Source organism: Pinus tabuliformis, chromosome J, assembly GCF_031772625.1.
Source record: "Pinus tabuliformis cultivar Carrire ecotype Pingquan chromosome J, CPIR1, whole genome shotgun sequence".
Taxonomy (NCBI): Eukaryota; Viridiplantae; Streptophyta; class Pinopsida; order Pinales; family Pinaceae; genus Pinus; species Pinus tabuliformis.
The window spans coordinates 1,615,396,194-1,615,422,090 of NC_142295.1; the positions used below are offsets into that span (position 1 = coordinate 1,615,396,194).

Here is a 25,897-nt window from a genome sequence, read left to right on the forward strand (position 1 = left end):
GACCAAAACCGGTCTAACCGGGATTGGTTTGGTCTAAACGAACTGGTTTTAAAAAAATACATCAAATAATTAATTTTTAATGAAACAAAACTATTTTTAAGATTTAAAACCATGATTCCAAGCCAATAGAGACAAAATATGCAAAGTTTGCTCATTTATATACCATGTAAAGGTGAATATATCAAAATGGCACCGAGTGCAATACATATCATCGACAAAATAGCAAAATACATAAGCAATGAGGCTCTAAATGGCCTATAAAGTCCAAAAACAATGCTGCAAGCTATGAGGCCATTGGCCTACTACAAGTCTACAGTGTACACATGATCAATCATCAAGTTCATCACCACTACTAGCCACAGGATCATCATCAGGAGCTACATAGACATCATCTGGTTTAGAGTCTGAGAATGCCTCAGCTTGATCTACAACCTCAGTATCAATGCCACCAATAACAATAGAAGTGGACCTAATGGAAGCACGAGTTTGTCGACCTGCACGACTAGTGCCTTCCATTGGTTCTTTGCCTTTCCTTGATGCTGCTATTGACCCTGGTTCTGATGCCGCCACATAATCTGCTTCATCCCCCGCTAAAGCCATGTCGATATCAAAATCAGCTTCAAACACAGGATCTTCAGTCTCCTCCACCCATTATGATGTTGGATCAATATCGTCCAACACAATGGGATCTAGATTAGGTGTTTTGCTCATCATTTGGTTCTTCCTCGGTTAAAGGTTGTATTGCACGAAAACAAGATCATTTAACTGTTTTTGTTCCAAACAGTTTCTCTTCTTCGTGTATATGCGCTCAAAAACAGACCAATTGCGTTCACAACCTGAAGCACTACAATTTTGACTGAGGACTCTAATTGCAAACCTTTGCAATTGAGGACACTGGCCACCAAATGACTCCCACCAATGTGCTGCAAAGAAAAAGAGATTAATTAGTAACTTAGTTTATAATTTGAATTGTAAAGAACGTAAACAATTTTAACTTGAAAAGAAAAACAAATTGGAAATTCGAATTGCTTACCTGGTTGGTCCACATCTCTTGCCATCTTTGCCAAGTTTTTGCCAAAAGTACCTGCTGCCATAGTGAAAACAGTAAGTTGTCTATGTATTTCCAACTGGTTTGCATGGCTAGGGACCATGCACTCCAAACAATTAATCAATCCAGCTCTGACCTCCCCATCATGCAAATCTCCTAGCCGATTTTTATAATGATACTTTGAGTTCAAAAAATACCCAGCTGCATGTATAGGACGATGGAGTTGATTGTTCCATCTGTTTTCAATGATCTCGGATATATGGTTTAGCTAACCTATCCTTGTAAGCTGCCCATATTTGCTCCTTTGCCTGATCCATAGCCTCATAAATGTAGCCCATGGCCAATTTTTCCCCATCCACCATCCTTAGCACCTTAACAAGGGGCTTGGTAATTTTCACAAGCTTTACAGACCTTTTCCAAAAATAATTGTCCAACACTTTCTTTTTGGTGTCTTTTCCATCTGGTCTATGAGCCGACTGAGATTCAGACCATTCTTCAGAGGAAAACATTTTCTGCAAGTTTTTATGTTGACCATTGAGACATTGCAACGTGAGGAAGTGAGTTGCAAATCTCGTAATTGCAGGCCTAACAAGCTCTTTTCCCCCAGTGTTTTTCCTCATTAGGCTCAATACCCACGAGTGGTTGTAAATGTATTTTGTAATGCACTTAGCATGCTCTACCGTGTTTTTTACCCACTCCACTTTGCCTATATCCTCAAGCATGAGGTCTATGCGATGTGCAGCACATGGAGTCCAAAATATGGTCTTATATTTGGTCTCAAGCATCTTTCCAGCAAGAACATAGTTTGAGGCTGACCTGCACAACAAGCTGCTCCCCAACTTCCTGAATAATGTTATCCAAAAGCTCAAATAGAAGGGCTGCATCCTTCACCTTATCAGATGCATCAACTGATTTCAAAAACATGGTTCCTTGAGGGCAAGAAACAAGGAAATTAATGATAGTGTGGTTCTTTCGATCAGTCCATCCATCTGACATGATGGAACAACTTGTTTTGAGCCATGAATCTTTTAAATTCAACCAAATACTCATTAATGGAAGATATCTCTTTTTGCAAAAGAGCTCCCCTCAAGTCATGCAGACTAGGGCCTTTGAAGCCTTTTCCTGCAGCTATAACAGAGTCCCACATAGCTTGGTAATAAGGTGAGCGAGCAGCATTAAATGGGATATTTGAATCATACCACCATCTAGCAATGTATGTTTTTTTTTTGACTTTAACGGTTAATTTTTGATTGGCGGCAAAACAGCTGCCACGTACTTAGTACATCGGATTAAAATCCTCTGTTTTCACATCTCTCAAATTTCTTGTTACACAGTGAGGTCCATAGACCTGTTTTGTCACAGAATCGCCCTTTGGGAAAATTCGCATAGACTCTGCCTAAAAGGTTCTGAACATCTTTTAAGGATCAATTGTCCATACAATCATTGACTGTTACCTGTTGCCACTGGGAGATTTCAGAATTTAACTTGCTTCAACCTGGAATTTGATATGCCGTCCTCTATCTCTGTTTCTCAGACCTCGACCAACCAGCACTTCATTTTCCAATTATAGTTTTCAAATCAATGGCGCACTACTAATTACTTTTTAATGAGTATCAGATTGTGCTTTCAATGGGCATCTTTAAATGGTCTTTTTCCCAAACACGAATTGGCTGTTACCTGTAGCCGTCTTCCGTCTCTGTTCATCAAACCTCAACGAACCAGTACCTGATTTTCCAGTTGAGCTTTCAAATGAATGTTGCAAGATAAGAACATTTAAAAGAGAGAGAATGCGTTTTCCTTGGGAAAACAACTTGCTGTCGCTAACAGAAATATTCGATGCACTATCAGGAACAAAGCTTAGTTCAGCTTGCACTAATGCAAGGTTCATATTCCCCTTTGCAGGTGACATGGCGGTGAGACCAATGGATAAGAAATATTCTGTCACATGATCATCTTTCTGAAGTTCAACGACAATCAAGGAAAGGTTTGTTCTGCTAACAGTCTCAACAAGCTTTAGAGCTGACCGACAGGGAAAGGACCAGAGTTATTGCTGCCATTCTTGGCTTTCTTCCGAGATGTGGATGAAATACCAGAATAAAATCTTTTATTTCTGCCTGTAGCACACCTGTAAAGAGCATTCATTCAATCTGACACACAACTCCCAAGTCGATTCAGGATTCTGCTGGGAACAGAGTTTATAGAGCCTTCCAGGAACAGTGTTTCCAAAACATCTAACTTTTCTTGATTGTCTGCCCTTGGAGCTTGGTTTAATTGATTCCTGATAATTAGTTCAGCAAAAACCTGATGGGTATCCAAGATTGCTAGTTCAGGAGCTGATCCCCAAAACATCTGAAATAACAGTTTTCCTTGGTGAGTCTATTAAGGGATGATGCAGAGAGTTTCTTCAGAGTTTATTGAAAGGGTTCTTTGGCTTCTGGCTGAGCCAAGATTGGCTTCGGAATCGGCTTGAGAATTTAGCTGCCTCATTATATGGTAGAAGGAAATTTTCCGAAACATAGCCAGCATGGGTCTAATTTTCTTGAGAATTCGGCCTAAATGGATCTGCAAGGGATTCGAGATTGAGTTCATTGCTTGAATGATGAGCCGAGAGTCTCCAAAGACCGTCAGGGATTGGATATTCCGTTTAAGAGCCAGAGTCAGTCCCTGCCACAAAGCTAGAGCCTCAACTCTATTGTTTGATTCAATTCCCAGACCCCAATGATACCTGAGTAATGTAGTGCCATCTGGATTCAGCAGAATTCCACCGCCACCCGCAGCACCTGGATTGCCTTTAGAGGCCCCGTCGAAGAATAGACAATGGTAATCAAGGGCCGATCTCCACTTTAGAAATTCCTGTTCTTCCAGGCGAATTTCCCACGTGGCGTGGCAAGAGGCTGGAGTAATAGGGATGGTTTGATTAACTGGGACAATATCTTTCAGCCAAATCTCCTCCTCACTGTCCAGCTTCGCTTCATTCCTTAAGGTTGGTTTAGCTTCCAATGTCTCTCCTAGAATAGCTTTAGTTTTGGAGATAACGTTGTTTGATGTGCAGATTTCTCCTCTGAAAATTCTGTTATTCCTTTCCAGCCATAACTTCCAGCAGATGAATTTAGGGATCCACATCCATGCAGTCTTCAGAAGGTTTTTTTTTTTGAGGCAGAACGATGAAAGCTTGGCCCACTCGTGTAGCATGTTTGGCACATTTCTTGGCAGCTCAATCTTGTCCGCCCTTGAGCTCAGAACCCCCTTCCAAACTGCCTTGGCAAAGGGACACAGCAACAACAGATGATCAGCTGTTTCTTCCTCTGATATACATAATGGGCATCTGGAAGGCCCTTCCATTCCCCGTTTTCTCAGGTTATCTCCTGTGAGGACACTGTTATGAGCAAGCGTCCAACAGAAGAAGTCTATTTTTGGGAGTGAAGGGAAGCTCCATATGAATTTCCATTGCGTTGGGTCTGGAGGAACATTCGGAACAGCAATCAAACTTTTGTATCCTTCAGCAACCGAGAAGGAACCAGTATGGGAGCCCCACCCTCTTTTGTCCTTGGCTGTTGCTGACAAAGGAGATTTTCCTTGGAGTTTGTCTAATAGAAGTGAAGCTTCAGATTGCAAATGGTGTGGTACCTCTCCAAGATTCCAGCTGTCCCATCTTCTGCCAGCATCCTCCATCCAGGTGGATATGTCCCACAGTGTTTCCTTATTGTTGGAATGCAGCCAAAGTTTAATATTTGCCAGGTCTTCTATATGATGTAGTGGCTGGTCTCCAAGAATCTGATCTTTCCAAATTCTAATTTTTTTCCCATTACCTGGGATCCAGTAGAGGTTGGGACTGAAGTTCTCCAGAGCCGCGATACAAAGTTTGGATATTGGGGAGCCTTTGGAGTTTTTTGGGGGAAGGTCCAAACATCTCAAACGTTGACCTTGAAAGTATTTCTTCCACAGTACTTTCTTGCTCCAGCTTGTTTTCCCTGCCACAATATTCCACAACATTTTTGAACCTAGAGCGAGATTTTGAGCAACCAAGTCTCTCATTTGCAGACCTCCTTCCATGTATGGTCTTTTAATGGTATCCCAATTTACTAAATGAAGTCTCTTTCATTGTTTTTCCCTCCTTCCCATAGGAATCTCCTCAGCATACCATCCATTTTACTGAGAAAGGTTTTGGGGGCAAGGAGAATGGAGTGCTGAAAAAGAGGCATGCTTGTTAGGACAGCTTTTATAAGAATTATTTTCCCAGCAGTGTTCAGCCAGGAGGCTCCCCAGGCTTGTATTCTGAGCTTAAGCTTGTCCAAAAGGGGCATCCAGTGGGCTACTTTAGGGATGGATCTGAAAATTGGGATCCCAAGATATTTGAAGGATTCCCAGTCCTGACAAATTTTCATCTCAAGTAGCCTGGCTATGTCAGCTAGATTTTTGGCTGAGCAATTCCAGCCATAGATTGTGCTTTTTGAATAGTTTATCTTGCTGCCGGAGGCTTCCTTATAGATGTCCAGTTCCTTTTTAAAAGATCTGGCCGAATTAATGCTCGCTCCACCTAGAAGCAGAGTATCGTCGGCAAATTGGGCATGGTTTATGTCTTTAACATTTTGCACCATTCTGAGGCCTGGTAGAATTTGGACTTGCTGACAGAAGTCCAGCTGAAAACTGAGCACTGAGGCTTGAATAGCATAGAGGAGCGGGGACAGCGGACAGCCTTGTCTTAATCCCCTGGAAGCTGTAAAAAATTCAGTCGAACGTCCATTTACCAACGGTGCAATCCAAGGAGAGGCAATGCAGGCTTTCACCCAATTTATGAAGTTTATTGAGAAGCCCATTTTTGTCATAACAGCAAACAGAAAGTCATGCCTCACCCTGTCAAAGGCATTAGCCAAGTCGAGTTTTATTACCATTCCTTTCTCTTTTCTCTGGCCACTTGAGTGAACTGCCTCTTGAACCAGCACGATATTGTCCAGTATCTTTCTTCCTTTGATGAAGCCTCCTTGGTTCTCCGGAATGATGTCTGGCAGAATATTCTTGAGGCGATTGGATATAATTTTGGTAATCAGTTTATAGCTGGTATTACATAGCGAAATGGGTCGAAATCTACTGAAATCTGAGGCTCCTTTCTCTTTCGGAAGCAATGCAAGGAAGGCTGAATTGGTACTGCCTCCTATCTTTGCACAGAATTGGGATTTCCTGACCATTCTCAGGAGGTCTTTATTGATAGTTGACCAGCAAGACTGAAAGAACCTAGCAGTGAACCCATCAGGCCCTGGCGCTTTATCCGGTTCCATGCTATCCAAGGCTTTCTTGAGCTCATCCATGCTGATCGGGGCAGTCAGCATATTATTGACAGGGTCTTGCACACAGAAGGGGATTAGATTATACGGATAGGCTTGAGGATCTATAGGCTGGTCATCAGGCGCTGAATAGAGATCTTTGAAAAAGGAGAATGCTGCTCTCTTGATGCCTTCAAAATCTTTAACCACTGCATCTTGGAAGCGGATTTCTGAAACATTTTTGAATTGCTTTCGAGCTTCGGCATGCTTGTGGAAAAAACTAGTATTCTTGTCGCCGGCCTGAAGCCATAAGTTTCTAGATTTTTGTCTCCAATACTCCTCTTCGTCCCTACTAGCTTTATGAAGGGTTTTTTGCAACTCAACTTCTTTTTGGAGCAGACTTTGGGTAATAACTGAGTCCTCCATTGATGATTGGAGGGCAGCAAGGTTTTCTATAGATTCTTTTCTCTTGGCAGCAGGTGTTTTCAAAGCTTTAGCCCACTCCTTGAGTCTTCTCTTAAGAGCCCGCAGCTTTCCTTCCCACACGAAGAAGGGGGATCCCTGTATTTTCCGGTTCCAGACTTCAGAAACCACCTCATTGAAATCCTCTTGCTGAATCCACAATGGGCTAAATCTAAATGGAATGGGGCCAAGAAAGCCATCCATGGAAAGCTCGAGACTTATGGGTTTATGATCGGAGGTGCAGTTGGGCAGAATTTTGGATGATGCCATTAGCCCGCTAGTAAGAAAGGAGGATTGGACTAGGAATCTGTCCAATCGAGCAGCTATATGGCTGGGACCTAATCTTTTATTAGACCAAGTGTATTTCCCAGCTGATGGTTTGATGTCCTCCAAATCCCAGCCAATCATGATATCTTCTACCCATTCTCTGGCAGGATCCCTTACAGGGGAACCACCTTTTTTCTCTTCAGCAGCTAGAGTAACGTTCAGATCCCCTGCAATAATGATATTTTCTGGATTGTACAATAAAAGAAAGGACTGGAGCGAGTCCCAACAAATTTTTTTCTCCGATGGAGAGACCGGAGCATAAAGATTAAACATACTTACTTGGTGACCAGAGTCTTTGTGAAGGAGCTGAGTGAAAATCCAGCGCTGGCTACTTTCTTCTTGGATCAAATCGTATTTGGAGCTGTCCCAAAAGGAGGCAATCCCACCAGAGGCACCTCTAGCACTGACAGCTCTACCAGGGCCTTTGCGCTAGAATGTTTTGCTGGATTGGAGGAGAAGAGTGTCCTCTAGCTTTGTCTCCTGGATGAGAAAGATTTCAGGCATATGCAACCTCACAATGTCTTTTAGGGCCTCTTCTTTCAGCCTGCTACCTAATCCTCTGCAATTCCAGGAGACGTATTTCATTATTTACTGGGGTGGGGGGGAGTGGCTCCTTTTGGAGCCTTGTTATGCTTGCGCCCTGATCTGGTGTTCATCATTCCCTTGAGAGTTTTCTGGGAGCCTTGGAGAACATCCATGTAGGTTTTTTCCTCTCTCTGTTTCTTCTTGGATTTTCGGCCCCTGGTCGATTTGATAGGAGAAATTTGTGAGCTGTCTGATTCAGAATCTCTTTCTTCTGATTCTTCCCCTGAGTCAGAGGCAAGACTGATGTGCTCGTCGTTGCCTGCTTTTTCCCCTTGATCTGCCTTAGTTAGGTGGGCATTTGATTCTTCTTCGGTATCTTTCCTTTTCTTCGGCTGACCTTCAGTTTCTTCATGGTTCTCTGAGGCCTCCCCCTTTTCAGCTGAGGAAGGGCCTTCATTTGAGACTGGTTTGGTCTTGTCATTGGGCTGGGGATTCCCTTTTGGTCCTGTCTGCTTCTTCTCGTTTGGCTTTGAAACTACCTTTCCCTTTTTTATTTCCTTCCATCCTTCTTCTTCCTCTTTGTCCCCTGATGGAGCTTTGGGGCAGTTTCGTTGAAAATGGCCGTGCTCATGGCAGATTCTGCATTTAAATGGCAGTTGCTCGTAGTCCAGCTTCTGGTAGTGGTGCCAATCTCCCACTGAGAGCTTGATGGCTTCCGGTAGTCCAGCTTCTAGGTCAACTTCCACACAGATTCTGGCGCAGGTGTATTGGCCCTTGTTATCAACTTTGTCGATGAATCTGCCCAGTCCGTTTCCTATCTTTTGCAGAGATTGATAGCTCCAGCAGTGTATTGGCAGATTGGGGAGCCGGACCCAAACAGGGACCTCCTTTGGAACATCGACTGAGGGGTCAAAGTCGGGTGTCCATTTATTCAGAAAGAGACCTTGATTTCCCATGAAATATGGGCCATTTCTGAACACTAGATCTCGGTCTTCCTTGGTAGTGAATTCGAAGATGAAAAAGCCCCTTCCAACCGCGTTGGGAAGCAGAGGTCTCCAGTTTCGTTGAACCCATTCATCAGTCGATTTTGTTGTTGGCCACCGACCCATAAATTGCCCCACTAAACCTCTGTCAGCCAGGGCAAGGGCGATTTTGATAGTTTGGTCTTCTGGCAAAGCAATTTCTGGGATTTCATCCAGCTTTTTTATAAATTTCGGGACTTCAGGGTGAGTTCGTTTTTTCCCCCTCTGCGTTAGAATACTTCTGAAGGCTTCTGCTGGTGTTAGCGAAGGGGTGGGAGAGGGCTCCGCACCCCCTGGAGCAGTCATGGCGGCGGGCGATCGGACGCAGACCTAGCCTGAGCATATCAGAGCGCGCGCGCGATAGAATGTATGTTAGATGATCCAAAAATACAAATTTTATCATAGGTTATAAAATTAGAATAAAATAATTATTAATTTAAGATATTAAATTAATAATTATTATTCTAGAATGTTTAATTATTTAATGGAGACTTTTAGAATTAGCATATTGTTGTAACTAGATATGACTCTCCAAATGTGTCGTATCTTAGGCTCTATTATAGGAGATTAGTTAGCTAGTTGGTTTGAATAGCATTTATTGTAAATGGACACTTGTTATTTAATAAGTGCTCCATAATTAGAGGTAGTTAGGACATGGAGCTTATAAATAGCTCATTGCAAGAGTGTTTGGTTGTTCGGGTGTAAGCTCTTGCAAATCAATTATGTAATTGTTTTTTTCTGATTAATAAAATTACGTGTCTGAGGACACTTCTGCCATTATTGTGGTATCAGAGTTATGGTAATGCTGCAGTTGATTTGAGAAGGAGATTCCAGCAGTTGATTTGAGGAGGAGATTCCAGCTCTATCAGATCCTGGAAAAACTCAACTCCGTTGAAGTGCTCAACAATTGGTATGAAATTTGTCAAAATTTTGTTCAAAAGAGAAATTTTTTTATTGATTTTAGTTTTTTTTCAAATCTGAAAATCAATTTTTTTTGAGGCTATTGAAAACCAATTCAAATTTGTAAGTTGAGTGTAAGAGGGCGCAGAGCTATGTTTTAAATCTCCATTGGAATTCAATTGGAAATTGTTATGTTTCAAATAGCATTGATTTAGTTTGAACAACGTGGAGAGCTGCAAACTGTTTGAATCCAAACTCGTGTTGCTCTGTTGACTGGTTGGGATAGCGTGAACAGCGTGGAGAGAAATCCAACTTATCTGTTTAGTGTTGTGTAAAGAACACCGAGACCGAGAAATCTGTGAAGCGCAGGAAGACGAGGTAAGAAATAACATCTATTTCTGTTTGTTGCTATCAGCGTAGAGGAATTGTAAGTTAAAGGAGCAGGAAGTGAATGCGTGTTCACCATCTAGTAAACGGGTAAGTATAAAGTGCCAACAGTTTACCCCCTGCGAGCCGAGGCCGCCGGGTGACTGCCAGGGATATATGGCCCGATTTTGATAAGTTCTCTGAGTTTATTAATGGAGGTGCTGCGGTGGAGTCCTTTGATGTCAACGTCAATAGTTTGAGGGTTCACGTTATTGAGAGAGGACGCTATTTGGTTGCGATTTCGAGTGCTGTAAGCAGGCAATAACGCTTGTTTTTGCTTTAGAGTTTAACAGAAAAGAAGAATTTGTGGAGGTGAATTTAGTAGCAGTCGCAGCTGCGCTAAAAGTGAGAGTGACGGCTACAAGATCTTGAACTAAGGGGATCCCAGGTAATAGTAAGAAATACAAGCTTACAAGTTTGTGTGAAATTCTATACAGCATTAGAAGGTTGCAAATCGCAACTGCAGTTCCGAACAGCAAGTGGTGCTAAATCAGGAACATTCAAATCCAGATCCAACCATCCCTTCAGGCGCATGATCTCCAAATAGTGGTCATCAGGTCTTATAGGACGTGGACAGTGCTTTGGCTTTTTGACAATTTATATGTAATTTGGAAGGTATATTCAGTTCTCCGAACGCTGTTGACAGTGCTTTGGCTTTTTGACAATTTATATGTAATTTGGAAGGTATATTACTTGCGTAATAAGTGTTTTTTTTTGGGAGAAATAAGGTGAGCTTTAAAAGCTTTGTAATAGAGTGATGAGTGAGGTTTTAAGAGTATTTAAAAAAAAAAAAAAAAAAGCCTTGTAATGGAGTAATAAGGGTGATGTTTTGAAATTTTCTTTTGTTTTGGAGTAATAAGGAGTTTTATTTGTAAATTGGAGCGATAAGGTGTGTTGGGTAATTTGTTTTTAAGAAATTTTTTTTGGGGATCATCACATTGTAACTCAAAGTAATTTTACTTTGAGGGGGGGTAATTTCTTTTTTACCATATTGTGCAAAAGCACCATTGTAAAAAGTCAAATTTTGAAAGTTGCCCTGTAAAATTTGAGAAATTGACTAGAGCCAAGTGCAAAGCTCAGTCAATATTCTCCTGTTTTGACGACTATTCGAGGGTCAAGGCCAAGCCCCGATAGATCGTGTTTTTTGCGTGGTGTGTTGTGCTGACTATCTTGTACTTTCTGTTCTGCTTCTTGGTGCGTCTCTTAAACGCTAAAAATGTCTAAGTTGATTAACTTATTTTCTGATTCCGACAAACTAGAAGGCACCAAATCTTATAAAACGTGGCATCGTCTTATTGAAAGCACACTCATTTACAATGAATTATGGCAAGGAATATGTGATGGTGATGTTAAGCCGAATAAACCCACAGATGCAGATCCACTGGCAAAATGGGAAATCAAGAATGCTAAAGCCTTAGCTCTTATTAAATCGTCTGTGAATGATGAAATGTATGTACATATAGAGAATGCCACAGATGCATGGACTGTCTTGAAAACTTTTAAAGACCTCTTTGATACTCAGCCTGAATCAAAGAAGGTTGATCTACAGTTAAAATTGTTGCAACAAAAATTAACTGAAGATGGTGATATTCTTGAATATCTCTCCAGACTTAAGAATATTAAGCAGGAAATTATTAATGTTGGTTTTCCCGCAATTGATGATAGCTTTATGGTCACAATTGTAATTGCTGGGCTTCCTTCTTCCTATACGCATTTTTTAGAAACTTTACAAGTAACTGGGAAATTAGAAAAACTAAAGTTTGATGAACTTTGTGAAATGTTAAGTCAGCATGATAAAACTTTTGGGAAGAAGAAGAAAGTTGGTGAAGATGTTTTTCTCACAGAAGCCAGCACAAGTAAGTCTTCAGCAGATAGTTCTCGAGGAAGAGGCCGATGGAATCAGAATCAAGCAACACATAATCGAGGTCGAAGCCCAAGTAGAGGCAACAATTTTAACAGAGGAGGAAGAAATAATTTTCAAGGTAGAGGAAACAACCAAGGAAGAGGCAATTTTCAAGGACAAGGATATAATAGTCAAGGTAGAGGACAATCTCCAAATAGAGGTCAAAGCAGAGGCAGAGGACAATCTTCAGGACGAGGAAGAGACTTTAGTCAAATTGTGTGTCGAAGATGCAACAAAGTTGGCCATTATGCTGAAGATTGTCGAACTTCACTTAATAAAATTCCCAAATTTCAGCAGCATTCAGCACAATTTGCAAATGATCAAGATGAAGATAGCTCAGAATATGTTTTTACTTCCTCACCAGCATCACAAATTTCATCTCATCTTAGAAGTGACTATGAAGATGCCTGGATCTTGGATTCCGGGGCAACTCAGCACATGACATGTCGACGTGATTTTTTCTGGAATTTTCAAGAATGCCAACTTAATTCAATTTTTCTTGCTGATGATACAAAACATACTCCTTATGGAAAAGGAGTCGTAAAAGTTTTTCTCCCTGACATTGGAGAAAAATTGATTTCCAATGTATGGTATGTACCCAGTTTCAAGAAAAATTTGCTCTCTTTAGTCACGATTCAACAAGCAGGACATCAAGTGATTATGGAAGATGGTTTAGTGAAGATTAATTCAGTGAAACAGAACTTGAAAACAGTTATGACAGGTTATGAAGATGGAAAACTGTTACGGATATAAGGGACAGTTATTCCAAGGCATTCTGATTTTGCAGGGGCAGTGACTACAGGTATTTCACCTATCAGACTATGGCATGTAAGATATGGACATTTGAATTTTGAGAGTCTTTCTCAATTGCAGAAACAAGGAATGGTTAAAGGACTTCCCACATTCAAAAGGGAAAATGCAAAATGTGAAGCTTGCATTTATGGGAAACAAAATCGAGAAAGTTTTCCAACAAGTTCATGGCGAGCAAACAGGCGGCTTCAACTAATTCACAGTGATGTTTGTGGTCCACTACAAACCTCATTTGGTGGTTGCAAGTATTTCTTACTAATGTATTGATGAGAAGTTTCGTTGCATTGTTTTTTCCAATGTTGATCCAAAGTGGGTTGACAACTTGGCTGGGAGGGAGTGGGATTAGAAGAGGCAATGTTGGCAGAAGATGAGAAAAAACTTTGGATGTTTGTTCTCTTTGTTCCTTTTGATGGTTGGCCAAAAGAAGGATGAACATAGTGAAAGGGGTCATTGGTGGAAGGGATAGAAGAGGAGTCTTGAATCTCATAATCATCATACCCACTCTCTTTCATGGCTTTTAATAATTCCCTTTTCCTTGCAATGTCATCTTGGATGGCCTTCTCCCTAGCCTTATCCTCATAAAACCTTTCAAGCTTGGAAATGTATTCTGCCCTAATAGGACCTAACACTGCATTTGGTGCATCGCATGGCTTTAATTGGCCTATTATCCCAGCGAAGCATTGTTTCAATCTAAGAATACCCCCACCTCCAATAGATTTATGGCATAATTTGCATATCATTTTTCCATCAATTACATCACAATGAGCCCATGCACCATCCTTTCCTTTTGGAGCCATGTTTGCTTGAAATAATAACAATTTGCAAAGAAATCTGCCATTTAAAAAAAAATTGCAGCTAAGAAACATGGAAAACCAAAGCTAAATGTAGGAAAACAAATGCACATGCAAGCTACAAAATTTGATAGCATAGAGCTAGAGATTTGATAGCATAGATGATAGAAGTGAGAAGTTTATAAATTTTTAACACATAAAAAAGATTAATTCATAGACAGCAGTCAAATGAGGAATTTTCAAGTGAAAATCCTTACCTGGAAATGCAAACTAGCTTTCTTAGCCTCCTCTTGAAGATGACAACTCCACTGACAGCTACAAACTACTTCCAAAACAGCTCCAACTCCAACTCCAAGATGACTACTCCAGCAAAAACTCAACACTCTCCAAGGTCACAAACAAACTCACAAACACTCATAAACACTCCAAATCAGATGTGTGAGACAAACGAGAGGGAGAGGGGCCTCTTAAAGGCTTGGAGAGGGTGTTTTTGGAGGGAACGCACCCTTAGTTTCCCTCCAAAACCCCTAAAACACATTGAAAAACGCATTGACTGGGCTCATGTTGGGCTTGCCTCCTAACTGGCCGGTTTAGGCCGAAACCATCCGGTTTGATACAAGCCGACCGGTTCTGTCCTAAACTGACCGGTTAGCTGCATTTTTTTGCCACATAAGTTGTTTGACCGGGTTTTTGGACCGGTTCCAATCGGTGGGCCTGCTAACCGACCGATTAGACCGGTAACCGATTAGCTAGGCCGATTTTGAATACTATGGCTATAACATTGCATGCGTGGTGTATTTGCTGCTAAGTACCATACAACTGTCCCAATGCTAGTTAGCTATCCCTTGCATGCTGCTCTCCTTCGGAGATAGATGCTCTAACAATTCTCGGCAGTTCCGGTGGTTCCCAACAGTTCCGGCAGTTCCTGACAATTCCTGGCAATTCCGGCAGTTCCGGCAGTTCTGGCAGTTCCGGCTGTTCTCGGCAGTTCCGACAGTTTTGGCTATTCCTGGCAGTTCCGATAGTTCCCGACAGTTCCGATAGTTCTCGACAGTTCCGATAGTTCCCGACAGTTCCGGCTGTTCCGGCAGTTCCGACAGTTCCTGTAGTTCCCGATAGTTCCGACTTCTGCCCTCTGGATCAGGGCAACGTTATCCCTTAGGATCTCTCCTCGTACTAAAACCCGAAGACAAGTAGAGAGGAAGAGATCCCAAGTGTGTTGAAATGACATGAAGGCCACCTCTATTTATACTAAAATGTTGAGCACAAGTGGGGTTTATTTGGTTGCTGCCCGACCTTGATGAATTGTCCCATAACACAAATAAATTCATATCTCCATGAATACTTATCGGAATCGGATGATATTTAGATCAATCCTACACCTCTCAATGAGAGGGATCCAAGAAAAGTATCAGCTTCCATTAATAAAATGACCCACATGGAGTTTACTGTTTGGCCCTAGTTGCCAAATTTAACAATGAAATGTTCCCATCAAACTCTACTATTTGAAACTTGGTTGACTTTTTGACCACCAAGACCACTTTGCATTGGGAGTCATGCACTGGCTAGAGAAATGTGAATGTTGTCAAAAGTGACTGCTCTGATTTGAGTGTTGTCATGAGAAACCATCACGGCCAAGGTCACATCTAGACTTGATGGACTCTAACCATGTGGGATGACATAGGTGCACCTCGACACAGGATGGACTGGCCCATACACTAGTGATCACCCGTATAAACATAGGTTTCCGTAAAACCATGAGTACACAAGAGAGTTCACCGAAAGTCCTCCAGTCCGGTTGGGGACAAAAGTGACTTTAAGTGGAACTTCAAGGGATAGGGCATTGTCTAGACTCTAAACAAACAGCTGAATATAGACTCAATGACAAAGACATAGGTCTCGGATACCTAATACCTAATTTCACATGGTTTTTACATGGATTTTGACTTGTGATCTTGGGCTTACAATGGTGGTGAATGCTGCACTATTAAGTGTATGTACCCCTTGCTGAAAGGCGGGGTAACAGGTACAAAACTTCACAAGCGTCAACATAGCGATATGAAATTGCATAGAATTGGTAAGAAGGGTGAGTTAACTCAAGAAATGAAGTGGTATGGTGCACAGGTTCCACTAGCATTTTCAGACTTGTGAAGTTGATGGAGACCATCAATCCCTTAGTGGAGACGTTGGATTTGTTGGCAAACATTTGTTGAATCAACCTTGAGAAAATGGCTGAGTCATAAAGTGGAAGGTTTGATCTGGAAGGGTCAAGCAAACCCACAAAACAGATTGATGGAAGGTTTGATCTAAGAAGTGTCAAGCAAAGCCACAAAACAGATTGATGGAAGGTTTGATCTAAGAAGCGTCAAGCAAAGCCACAAAACAGATTGATGGAAGGTTTATCGAAGACTGACAAGGAAGAAATGCAAAATTGGTGTTGACCAGGAACCTCACTTTCACATTACGAAGGATTGCAAAGCTGATGTTGTTGATGAACAAATTATGAGAACATGCAAGTTAACACTGGTGCAAGGATGTTCAAAGCTGTTGGTCCATGTTTCATGTTAACAGCAGAATGAATGTCGATGTTGATGCCACAATGTTTGGTCAACTAAATTGGCAAGCAGGTCAATGAATGACAAATCAATGGTTACAAGAAGTGGAACCCTCCATAACTAAATCTTACAGGATTAATATTTAAGGAGGAATGGGATTATAAGAAAGGGTTCTTGCGTTCCATGTAGTTCTGCATTTAAGGAGGAATTGGCCAGTCAGTGTCTATATGGTGCAGTTGCATTGCTCATCACTAGATTTTGTTCCATTGGAAATTTTGTCTCGACAACTGTGAGGGTTTAGCTGTAATTCTGTTCAGCAGCACCAAAGGTTGGGCTTGTCACCTTTGTAAAAGCTAACTTTGCTGTAACTCCTTTATATCACCCATGAGGGTTTTCTCCAGTTGTAAAACTCCTTTTTGTGTTGTTATGTGATTGCTGTTGGTGCGTAACAGTAATTGGTAACATATTGGGTTTGCATATGATAATTGCTCCATGAGTGTTTTCCAGTTCATTTCGTATACTCTGTTCTTCGGCCTTGGTTTGCAGGATTGATGCTAGATAAAATTCCCAATTCAGCTTGTGTTTGATAAGTTGGTTTCAGTGGAACTGACCACAGGATTCATAACTGAGCTAGAAGGGTTGGTCCTTTTACGCATTGAACTCCTGAAAGGTCTTACCGAGTTGAACCCTTCACTCGTGTAATTTGTAAGACTTTTCAAGACTCTGAACAGCTATCTTTTTATGTATAAAGCAGCTCCCACCCCCATCAAGAATAATACTCAATGAAATACAACACGTTCCTGTGAGTCACATCTTCTATCTTCTAATTCTCAGACACAACATTCACACAGACCGCTGGACCAACTCACATCACCTATCAGAGATCTTCACACTCTTTTAGCAACCCTCCAACATGGAAAGATATGTCTCCTACACTGGTAGTCCACTGACTGACTTCATTGAGAACTTGGTTCTTGACTAGATCTTTCTGTCACTGATCACACGCGACTCTGATTGGCATTGGTTGCCATATCTTAGAAGGAATTTGGTCCTCGAAAAGCTTGAGTGAATCAACACCAAGCACCAAGCCCATACAGACAGGAAACAGAGCTTTCCAATATTTTGAATGAGCCTTCCCCTCAGCTATAGGACTGGACAGTCTGACATATCAGTCGTTCAAGTGCTCAACAAAGCCTTGAACTCTTGATTGAAGCTTTGTCTATTGCCTAGATAAGATACTAGTTGGGTCAAAGACTCAAAAATTTAAAAACATTTGTTAGTTAGAACCTAAAAGTGCTGACAGTTTTTGGTGGGCAGTAAGACGTGTGCCATTTGTTAGTACCTTAGGGCCAACCAGAAGAAACATTATTGCTGTCATTATAGGCAGTTTTTTTTTATATATAGAGAGAGAAAGTTGGCCCCTGATATATTATTTTAAATGGTTGGGTACATAGTAAAGCTTTGGTGCCCAAGCATTTTGGTGACAAAACTGAATCGGTTGTTAGGTTATCTCCAACAACCAGTGCAAGGAGACACTGATAATTGCATCCACGGTTGACTATCCAACAGACTGCGCAGTTCAACAAAAGGTGGTAATTTATGTGATAGAAGATGAACAGGATTGCTGATGGTTTGCTGTGTGACCCCAGCTGTATCACTTGGACTCATCTTATTTTGTATATTGGATTGCTGCACTAATTTTTTCTATTGTAGAGCCATCACTTACCAGTACACTTTGCTTTTTTTTTTCTTGTGGACACTCATTGTTTCTCTTTGTACAAGGAGAAAAATAAGATGACAGAAATAATTTGCAGATAAACATCTCTTTAAATGGGGAGGTGTCTCCTAGGCTCAGGTCACTATTAAATGAATCACAGATAAACATTTATCTTCAGGTGGGCAGATGTCTCTGAGGCTTAGGCCACTATTGAACGATTGTTAATGGAAGTGTGTTTACTCTCACTCCCTCCCTCCAAATAAAATGTATGAGATTGAGGGCTAGTGACAGTGTGGACAAACTTTTACAAATGATGATTGTATAAATCTTAAAGACATGACAACTTTGAAATTTGAAATGAAAATTAATTGCATGGGATGTTTTGCTGTGGTGGCATAATTGACATGGTGACTGTAATGGACTTTCACAGGTGAGGCTATATCAGGTGATGATGAGTTGCTAGCTGAAGTTAAACTGTCACCCAAACGAGATGAATGGATGACAACGCTCCCACCTGAAAGAAAGGTTGTTTTACTTTCTCTGATTTTAGAACATTTTGTGTTAATATGCTATGCTTCCTGTGCCACACAAACGGCAACAGCTTTTTGAAGGCTGACATATATGTTGCCAATATTTGAGGATCTGCTGCATGGCTAATTCTTTTCGTTTTCTTTGTTTTTGTTTTTCACTTCAGCCTGGCCCAAGTATGCATTCAACATTTTTTAGCAAGTCTGAGAAACCTGAGCGAGGGGATACAAGTACTTGGACTGACACGCCATTGGAAAAAGCTCATAAAGCAAAGCAGCAGTACTGTCCTCAAACCTTTGGTTTCCTAACGTCAATATGCAGTTAAATACGTTCATTCTTTAATATTGCAATGACTATTTTTTTTGCAGTTATTTGCAGGCATACAATCAAGCAGCTCTGACTGCATTAGATGAGGATATTGGGTCCCTTGAAAAGGAACATTCTTCCGCTACAGCAGACCTGATGGATAAGTATAACAAGTCTAAGCGTTCTATGTCTCTTGTTGAGAAGCATAAACATGAGCAGAAGAAAAAGTCAAAAAAAGTGGAACAGTCAGAGAAGCAGCAAGAAGACGAATGGTCAGGAAAGCATCCATGGAAGCCTTGGGACCGAGAGACTGATTTAACAGCTGGGCGGAAGTCTGTGAATTTTGATGCTAATAATTTCACAAAAGGGTTAACTTCAAGATTTTCTTCTGGAAGTGTAGAGAGGAATTTCTTGTAAGTTTAGTCTCTATTTTCATCAAGTGTCCGTTCAATTCCTTTGTTCATTATGTGGCTTGTACGTTTTTCCTTCAGCTGTTTCTCTGGATTCTGCCATAGCTGAATTGAACAGACACTCAAGTCATGCAGCAAGTTTATTGATCAGGATGGCTGATTTCTTTGTTTTATATGGAACAAGAGGAATATGTGCGGTATTATCTAGAGTAATATTGGGTATCAGATGTCAATCGAAAAATATGGTGGGTTACCAACTGTCAAATAGAGTATAGCGTTCTAGTCACTTTCTAAAACTTAAACGATGAAAGGCGGTGTTCATATTTAAGTGGAACTTGTTTAAATTCACCTTATCTTTTAGCAGATGAGTACATCAGAAACATGAAGTGACAAGGGGTTTCTTTTCTCATAGCACATTGAAGTGACAAGTGTTTGAACCTTTGAAAAGGTGAACGAATTAATGTTTCACTATAAGTCATTTAAATTTGCTTGTATTTTTCAGCAGCTCTATATATGAGAATGGCCGTGCTCGAGGATTATCAGGCATATCGCGAAAGTACTGTTACCAAGATTTAACTTGTAATTTGATGTTGCAAAGATTGTCATCTCATAATGATAGTCATTTCGATCACACATTTATGACTGATTCAGGTTTCTCTCAGAAATTTCGAATTCCTCTTTTGCCTAATACAAAAATTTTGATTGAAAAAACGTGCATGTCGTTACATGTTTTGTTTAATGGTAAAGCAAATTGCATACATTTGACGACACGCCTTTTTGAATTCGGAGGCTGCGACCGGCATTTCTGAATGTTTTTAATCATCTCTCCCCATTGATAGTAATCTAAAGAGGGAATCTTTGGATTCCATATGCATGTCTATGTAGTCCACATTCTCGGATGTAAATATAGTTAAAGGATTTATCAATATGAGGCAATTCTAAACCCGGAGAGAACATTTTGAAAATCTTAAGGTAGATGGCTATATGTTGTAACCTTTCACCAAAGCACTGATTGTCTTTATTCAAACTTCATATTCATATTATGGTAACTGTGTGTTCCCTGAAAAAAAATATTTTTTCAGCAAATTACGTCTCACTCAAAACATGACAGGAATAATTGATACGCTCTGTACTTTTTGGATGTGCGTGATGCATTTCTCGTTTTGGATTAACGGGCAAATGGTAAGGAAAGGCTCTATTATTTAATCCTCTATTTTTCTTTCCTTTTTATTTTAAGAAGTTTGTTTCAGTTTTATTCATAGATAAAACTATATCTACATGTAGCCACCGCAAGCAAAAATCATCCATAATTACAAAAACAGCATTAAATTTCAGAAATCTCCTTAGACATTGTCTGAGAATATAGTGCTACATGGTAAAACAAAACCTAAGGTAATAAAAATCCAAACTTGAAGGGCATTAAGCAAAAATCTGTAATTACAAAAAACGCATTAAATTTCAGAAATCTCCTTAGACATTGTCTGAGAAGATACTGCTACATGGTAAAACAAAACCTAAGGTAATAAAAATCCAAACCTAAAGGGCATTAATAGAAATCACATAATCATAACCGAAACATTAATAGAAATATCATGTTCCAATTGACATTGGGCAGATAATCTTTATCATGGTCACGTTGTCTTCCATATCCCTGGTTATATATAGGGATGAATAATATATAGTGTAAATAACAATAAAAATTATTAATAATGAATTAACTAATAATTAGATAAAAATGATTAATTAACTAATAATTAGTAGTGAAGATACATGTTTCTAAGAACATGACAGTGGTCAGCATCTGCATAAGGTATATAAGCAAGGTTTTACTTTCATTTGTAATTATCTCACTTGTATTCAAATATTTTTATATAATATATTATCCGTTCTATGACGAACATTCTTATATATAATTACTTGTTCTACAATGGATGTCTTTGTCTTCGAAGTGTCCTGAAGATTATTGTGAAGTACGAAAAAAGAAGAAGAAAAAATAAAAAAAATGAGAAAAAATATATAATATTAAAAAAAAGGTTAAAAAATTATTATATCTGTATAAAAAATAATGATAAAAAAAGGGAGAGAAAAAAATATTAAAAAAAGAGAAAAAATATAAATTAACAAATTTATAGAGAAATAAAAAAAATAAAAGAAAAAATTAAACTTTATTTAAAAAAAACAAATCCAAAATAGGAAAAAAAATCATTGCAGCTGCCACCATTGTCGGGTATGTGCAGAACAATAGTCATAGTTGGTCCGCATAGTTTAGTCATAGTTGGTCCACATAGTTTTCACAACCAATGCACAAACAACAATTGCCTGTTGCCACAATTGCCATGCCACACAACTGCCATTGTGCTGAAAATTATTCCGCTGCATACTACCGCCTTGTACATTGTTGCCACAAGGGTACTCTACCATTATTCCCAAGTAGCACACCAATGCTTTGCTCACAACAACCATTGACTTGCTGAAAGACCACCACATCATACTCCACCTATACGTTAAAGAATTCTTCTCAATTCCCTATTGTGGAGATTTATTCGTAAAGGCATCTGTTTAACCAAGTCTTACATTGCCAAACGTTGTTTGAGGGAAGATTGTGATGGGTTTGGCTAGAAAATTCCACCATTTATAAAGATTTAATGATAAAATTGACCAAAAGGAAACGAGTTCTATCACTTTGGTCAACACTGATACTGAACTCTTCATGGTACAAGAGGTAGAGATGGGTATCAAGAAGTTGGGTGTTGAAAAAGTAAAAGACTTCGCTGAACTCCAAGCAGAATATCTAAAGTGGGGCTCAAATATTCTTGCACCTCACATTACAAAAATCTTTAACATCATACAATAGGGGCTCCCCACAGATTGGACAACTAGTATGGCCATATCCCTTTTCAAGAGCAATGACGTCAATAATCGCTCCAATTATAGGACCATCATGATAAACCCTTTGTTTGCAAAGCTATTTAGAAGCATGCTAGAAAAAATTAGAGAGTGGGTAGAAGAAAGAGATAAACGTGCTAAAGGGAAAACATGTATTAAACCTAAACATTCCACAATTGGTCATTGTATAACTTTAAGGCACATCATTGAAAAAGTTTGGGAGAAAAAGGAAGAATTTTTTTGTTGCTTTGTTGATTTCAGAAAAGCGTTTGACTTGGTTCCTAGGAATACGCTTTGGCACAGAATGGAGGAACTTGGGGTTCCTAAACATTTGAGAGCCACTGTGCATAGGCTATATGAAGAGGTGAAAGTTAAAATTACAACTTCAGCAGGGATTTCTGAAAGTTTTAGAAGTGATATCGGGGTCGAGCATGGTTGCCCACTATCTCCTACCCTTTTTGGTTTATATATCGACAAGTTTGAGGAGTGGTTAAATTCGCAAGGGGGTGATGATATCTATTTGGGCAAGTTTGTTATAAGGCTTCTTTTGTATGCAGATGACCTTATTCTGACTGCTAAATCGACTCTTGGTTTGCAAGAGCACTTACTACCCCTTGAGCATTTTTATGGAAGTGTGGGGATGCAAGTCAATATCAACCAAACAAAAGTAGTGGTCTTCTCTAAGAAAAGAAAACATAACCAACGTAAGTTCTACTTTGAAGACAACATTCTGGAAGAAGTTGTGGATTACAAATACTTCGAAATTGGCTTCAACAAAAACCTAAGCTGGAATGGCTGTAGAAAGAAAAGAACTTTGGGGGCTTGGAAAACATTTTATGCTTTTCAAAATAGGTGTAGAGAGGCAGAGTTATGGGACTGGAAAACCACTCAAACTCTTTTTGGGCTTCTAGTGATTCTGATAATTCTCTATGTGGTTGTGAACTATGGGCCAACAATACATCCGACATGCAGTGGAGACAAATTGAGAAAATTCAGAAGCGTTTGATTATGTTGGACACCTAATCCTAATGGGTTAGTGTGGAAGCTGAATAGACTAAGTAGTCCAAGAGACCTTGGGTAGTGAAACCCAACGGTCACAACAGTGTACTATAAATGTATATCAGTTGTTAATAAAAAAATGTACTCACATGATTTATCTTTCCTATTTTATGTTTCCCATGTGTGTTTAACATGGTATCAGAGCAGGCGTATTCCTGCCCTGCATAACTAATTTGAGCCATTGTTTTGTGGCCATTGTAAATCTGAGCGCTTCTCCTTATCAGTTTTGTGCCTTTCTAAACTGCTTCACTGAAACTTCGGTTCTTTTCTGCATTGGATGCTCCTGTACCTGAAAATCTAGTTGTTCTCTCTCCTGAGCTACCCAACGGCACAACTGTGTAGCAGCTGTCATCTTCCATAACCGCCCCTGCATGAAATCATTTGCTGTCCAAGCCGTTTCCTCAAGCTACGCCTACTTTAACGCTCTGAAATCTGCGCCTACTCCCTAGCTCCAGTGGATTCTGGAAACGCTCTCTGCCTCTGTCGTTCTGGCCACTGACATGTTGCGACTGTTCGACCTGCCTGTTGTGATCACAACGTTTGTGTCGTTGAAGATCATAGTTTCAACAAAATCAGGCAATCGTTTTGAGGGAGCTGAATACCCAAAGGCGCCTGTTGTCTAAGCACCAGAGTATGCCCTTGCGTTTTACAACGTTCATCGTTGTAAACTCCTCGGCCGTCAGAATTCCCTCCTGAATTTGTTCAACTGCGTCGTCGACTCGAAGATCATCGTAAGGGCTTCTAAACTTGATCGCAATTGAGTCCTGTGTAAACCTAAGGTCCTCTGGCTTTACCGTGAGCTGCGCCATTCTTGTGTGGTATTTAAAGCCCAGCACTTTCATTTTTTAAAAGAGGATTTCAATAGAGGAAGTATGCGGTGAGTGAAATTGAATATGATATCGACTGATTTGCTTGCGCCGTGGGTACCAGTGCATTCATGGCTTAGGGTGGATATTGTGGTTTGCTCTCACACTAGTTATTCTACGTATTATTGGAAACGACAGTCTTTCCATCGCTAGTTCTCATAAGTCTTTACCGTTTTTACCTTAGAGTCCGACGGTGGATTGTTATCTACAGTTTGTTTGGTTGCAGAATTGGTATTAGAACACCATTACCATCAACGTCTGCCTCTCTGAGTTCGTGACAGCAGCAATTTCTGTTTGTAGATGTCAGGACGGTTGCCGAGCGGGGGAAGCCTTCTTCTTGGTCTTCAAAATCGACGGCAGTACTCAAGTGTGACCCGGGTTCGTTCCCCGGCAACGGCTATTGACGTTTTGCCTTCCTGCGAACGCCTGTTCAATTGCCATCGACGCAGTGAAGAATTCGAATTCTGCGCTAGAATCGAATAACGAACGTGGCCGCAGCGGAAATTTTGATGTGAAAAACTAAGATTGGATGCTCCATGGGGAAGACCACACGATAAGAGAGCTTTTTGTATCACCCAAGTTGTTCAATGTATTTGAAGCGCTTCAAGTGGATAACAAGAATACGAGGAGGGATCTTAATTTTCATTCTTTTTTGTGCTTCTTGCAAACTGCAACACTTGTCACAAAAGAATGGGGTTGGTAGGCATGTCTGAACCGTCTGCCTCGTCTGGGATAGTGAAAACCTGATGCCATACGTTTCATCACCTATCGAACGACAGTGAAAGTAGAATGTTCCGTCGTAAGAAACAGGTTTATCGTACACTCTAAAATCGTCCGAAATGTATCCCACGATATTCCATCTCTTCCGGGAAGGTTCGTAAATTTGCACCATCCGAGGTCCGATCAGATTTACAACGACAACTCTGTACGAAGCGTCAGAGTTGTTAATCTTATCGAGAACGTTGAAGCCAAAGTTTAGAGCGGGAATATCAACAAACGCTTTTGTATAAGGGTTGCAGATCCTTCCGTCTAAGGAATTTTTTCCGGTGGCCAAGATGAGTCCTGGAATGGACTGGTGGCAATAAAACCTACAGGGTATCCCCGTCCAGTCCTCCATGAAAGAAAGCGTGAAGCAGGAGTTAATCCAGGTGCGTGTGTAGAAACAGAATGTCATCCATGGCATTTCCGGACCGTCACCGCACAATACAAGCCGTGGCTGCTTCCGGGTGAGAGACACCTCGGCCCACATTGATAGGAAATCATTCGAGGAAAGCAAGTCGTTCCATTGCTTGCAAACCAGGCGATACCTATACACATACTCCACAGGCAGCCGAGCAAATATCTCCATTTCAACGTCAGGTGGTGCTACGTTGAACCATGAAACGATTTCAGCTGTGTTCTGCATGTCCATATCTATAACAGAACAGATGTGAAGATTTCTGAATGCCTGCCTCACAAATTGAATATATTTTCTGTCTTATCTTGCAAACCTGAAAAACTTGTCACAAAAGAACTTGTCGTCAGCATTAAGCATGTACAACTTGTTTCATTTGTAAGTGTTCCCTGAAATATTTTATGAACCCAGCTGAGAACAGATGGCATCTGGCTCCAAGAAGGTAGTGTTGTAGATTGACAGAAATTAAAAACAAGGCACTGAAAATACCAGTTGCGCCTTGTGGGCGAGGAAGGATTAGCTCCAGTTGAGGTTCTCATGAACATGACATGAATTCAATTTTTTAAACAGGTTGAGGTAGTATTTATTTATGTCTTTACATGCACCATTTTGCATTGGGAATCTACCTTTTGAGTTTCTCCTCAACAGTTTAAGCTCACTATTTTTAGCCAAATTTTTAAGTGGTATATGTTGAAAGTTGGTCTTAACGGTTGCTCCAAAGCCTACCATTAAGGCTTGATATTGTTTGTAGAAGAAGATATTGCATAATTGCTCACATTCTTTATTTGCCCACTGCTAAGAAAAATGGCTAAGCTTGAAAGAATATTAGAGTTATTGAGAACTCTAATCGTATCCACTGCTGACAGCGCAATCATAATCAATAAAGACATTATTGCTGACATTCAAAAATGTATACAAAAT

The 25,897-nt window shown here is 40.4% G+C and overlaps 2 protein-coding genes across 2 annotated transcripts in view; one reads left to right on the forward strand and one right to left on the reverse strand.

The window, feature by feature from the left end:
* The window catches only part of LOC149233671 (uncharacterized), a 271,897-nt gene extending 252,400 nt beyond the window's left edge, over nt 1-19,497 (forward strand). Inside the window, exons 11-13 of the mRNA XM_089382256.1 lie at nt 18,178-18,272; nt 18,442-18,554; nt 18,644-19,497. Coding sequence (XP_089238382.1) covers nt 18,178-18,272; nt 18,442-18,554; nt 18,644-18,998 — 563 coding nt within the window. The 3' untranslated portion in view covers nt 18,999-19,497. The remainder of the gene's footprint in view (nt 1-18,177; nt 18,273-18,441; nt 18,555-18,643) is intronic.
* Nucleotides 19,498-24,373: 4,876 nt separating this feature from the next.
* Nucleotides 24,374-25,213, reverse strand: LOC149233672 (F-box/kelch-repeat protein At5g15710-like). The gene has a single exon (XM_089382257.1). The coding sequence runs from the start codon at nt 25,211-25,213 to the stop codon at nt 24,374-24,376; it is 840 nt and encodes a 279-aa protein (XP_089238383.1).
* Nucleotides 25,214-25,897: the final 684 nt, after the last annotated feature.

Coding starts and splice junctions, on each gene's coding strand:
- LOC149233672 (XM_089382257.1), bottom strand. CDS start 25,213: ATGGACATGCAGAACACAGCTGAAATCGTTTCATGGTTCAACGTAGCA.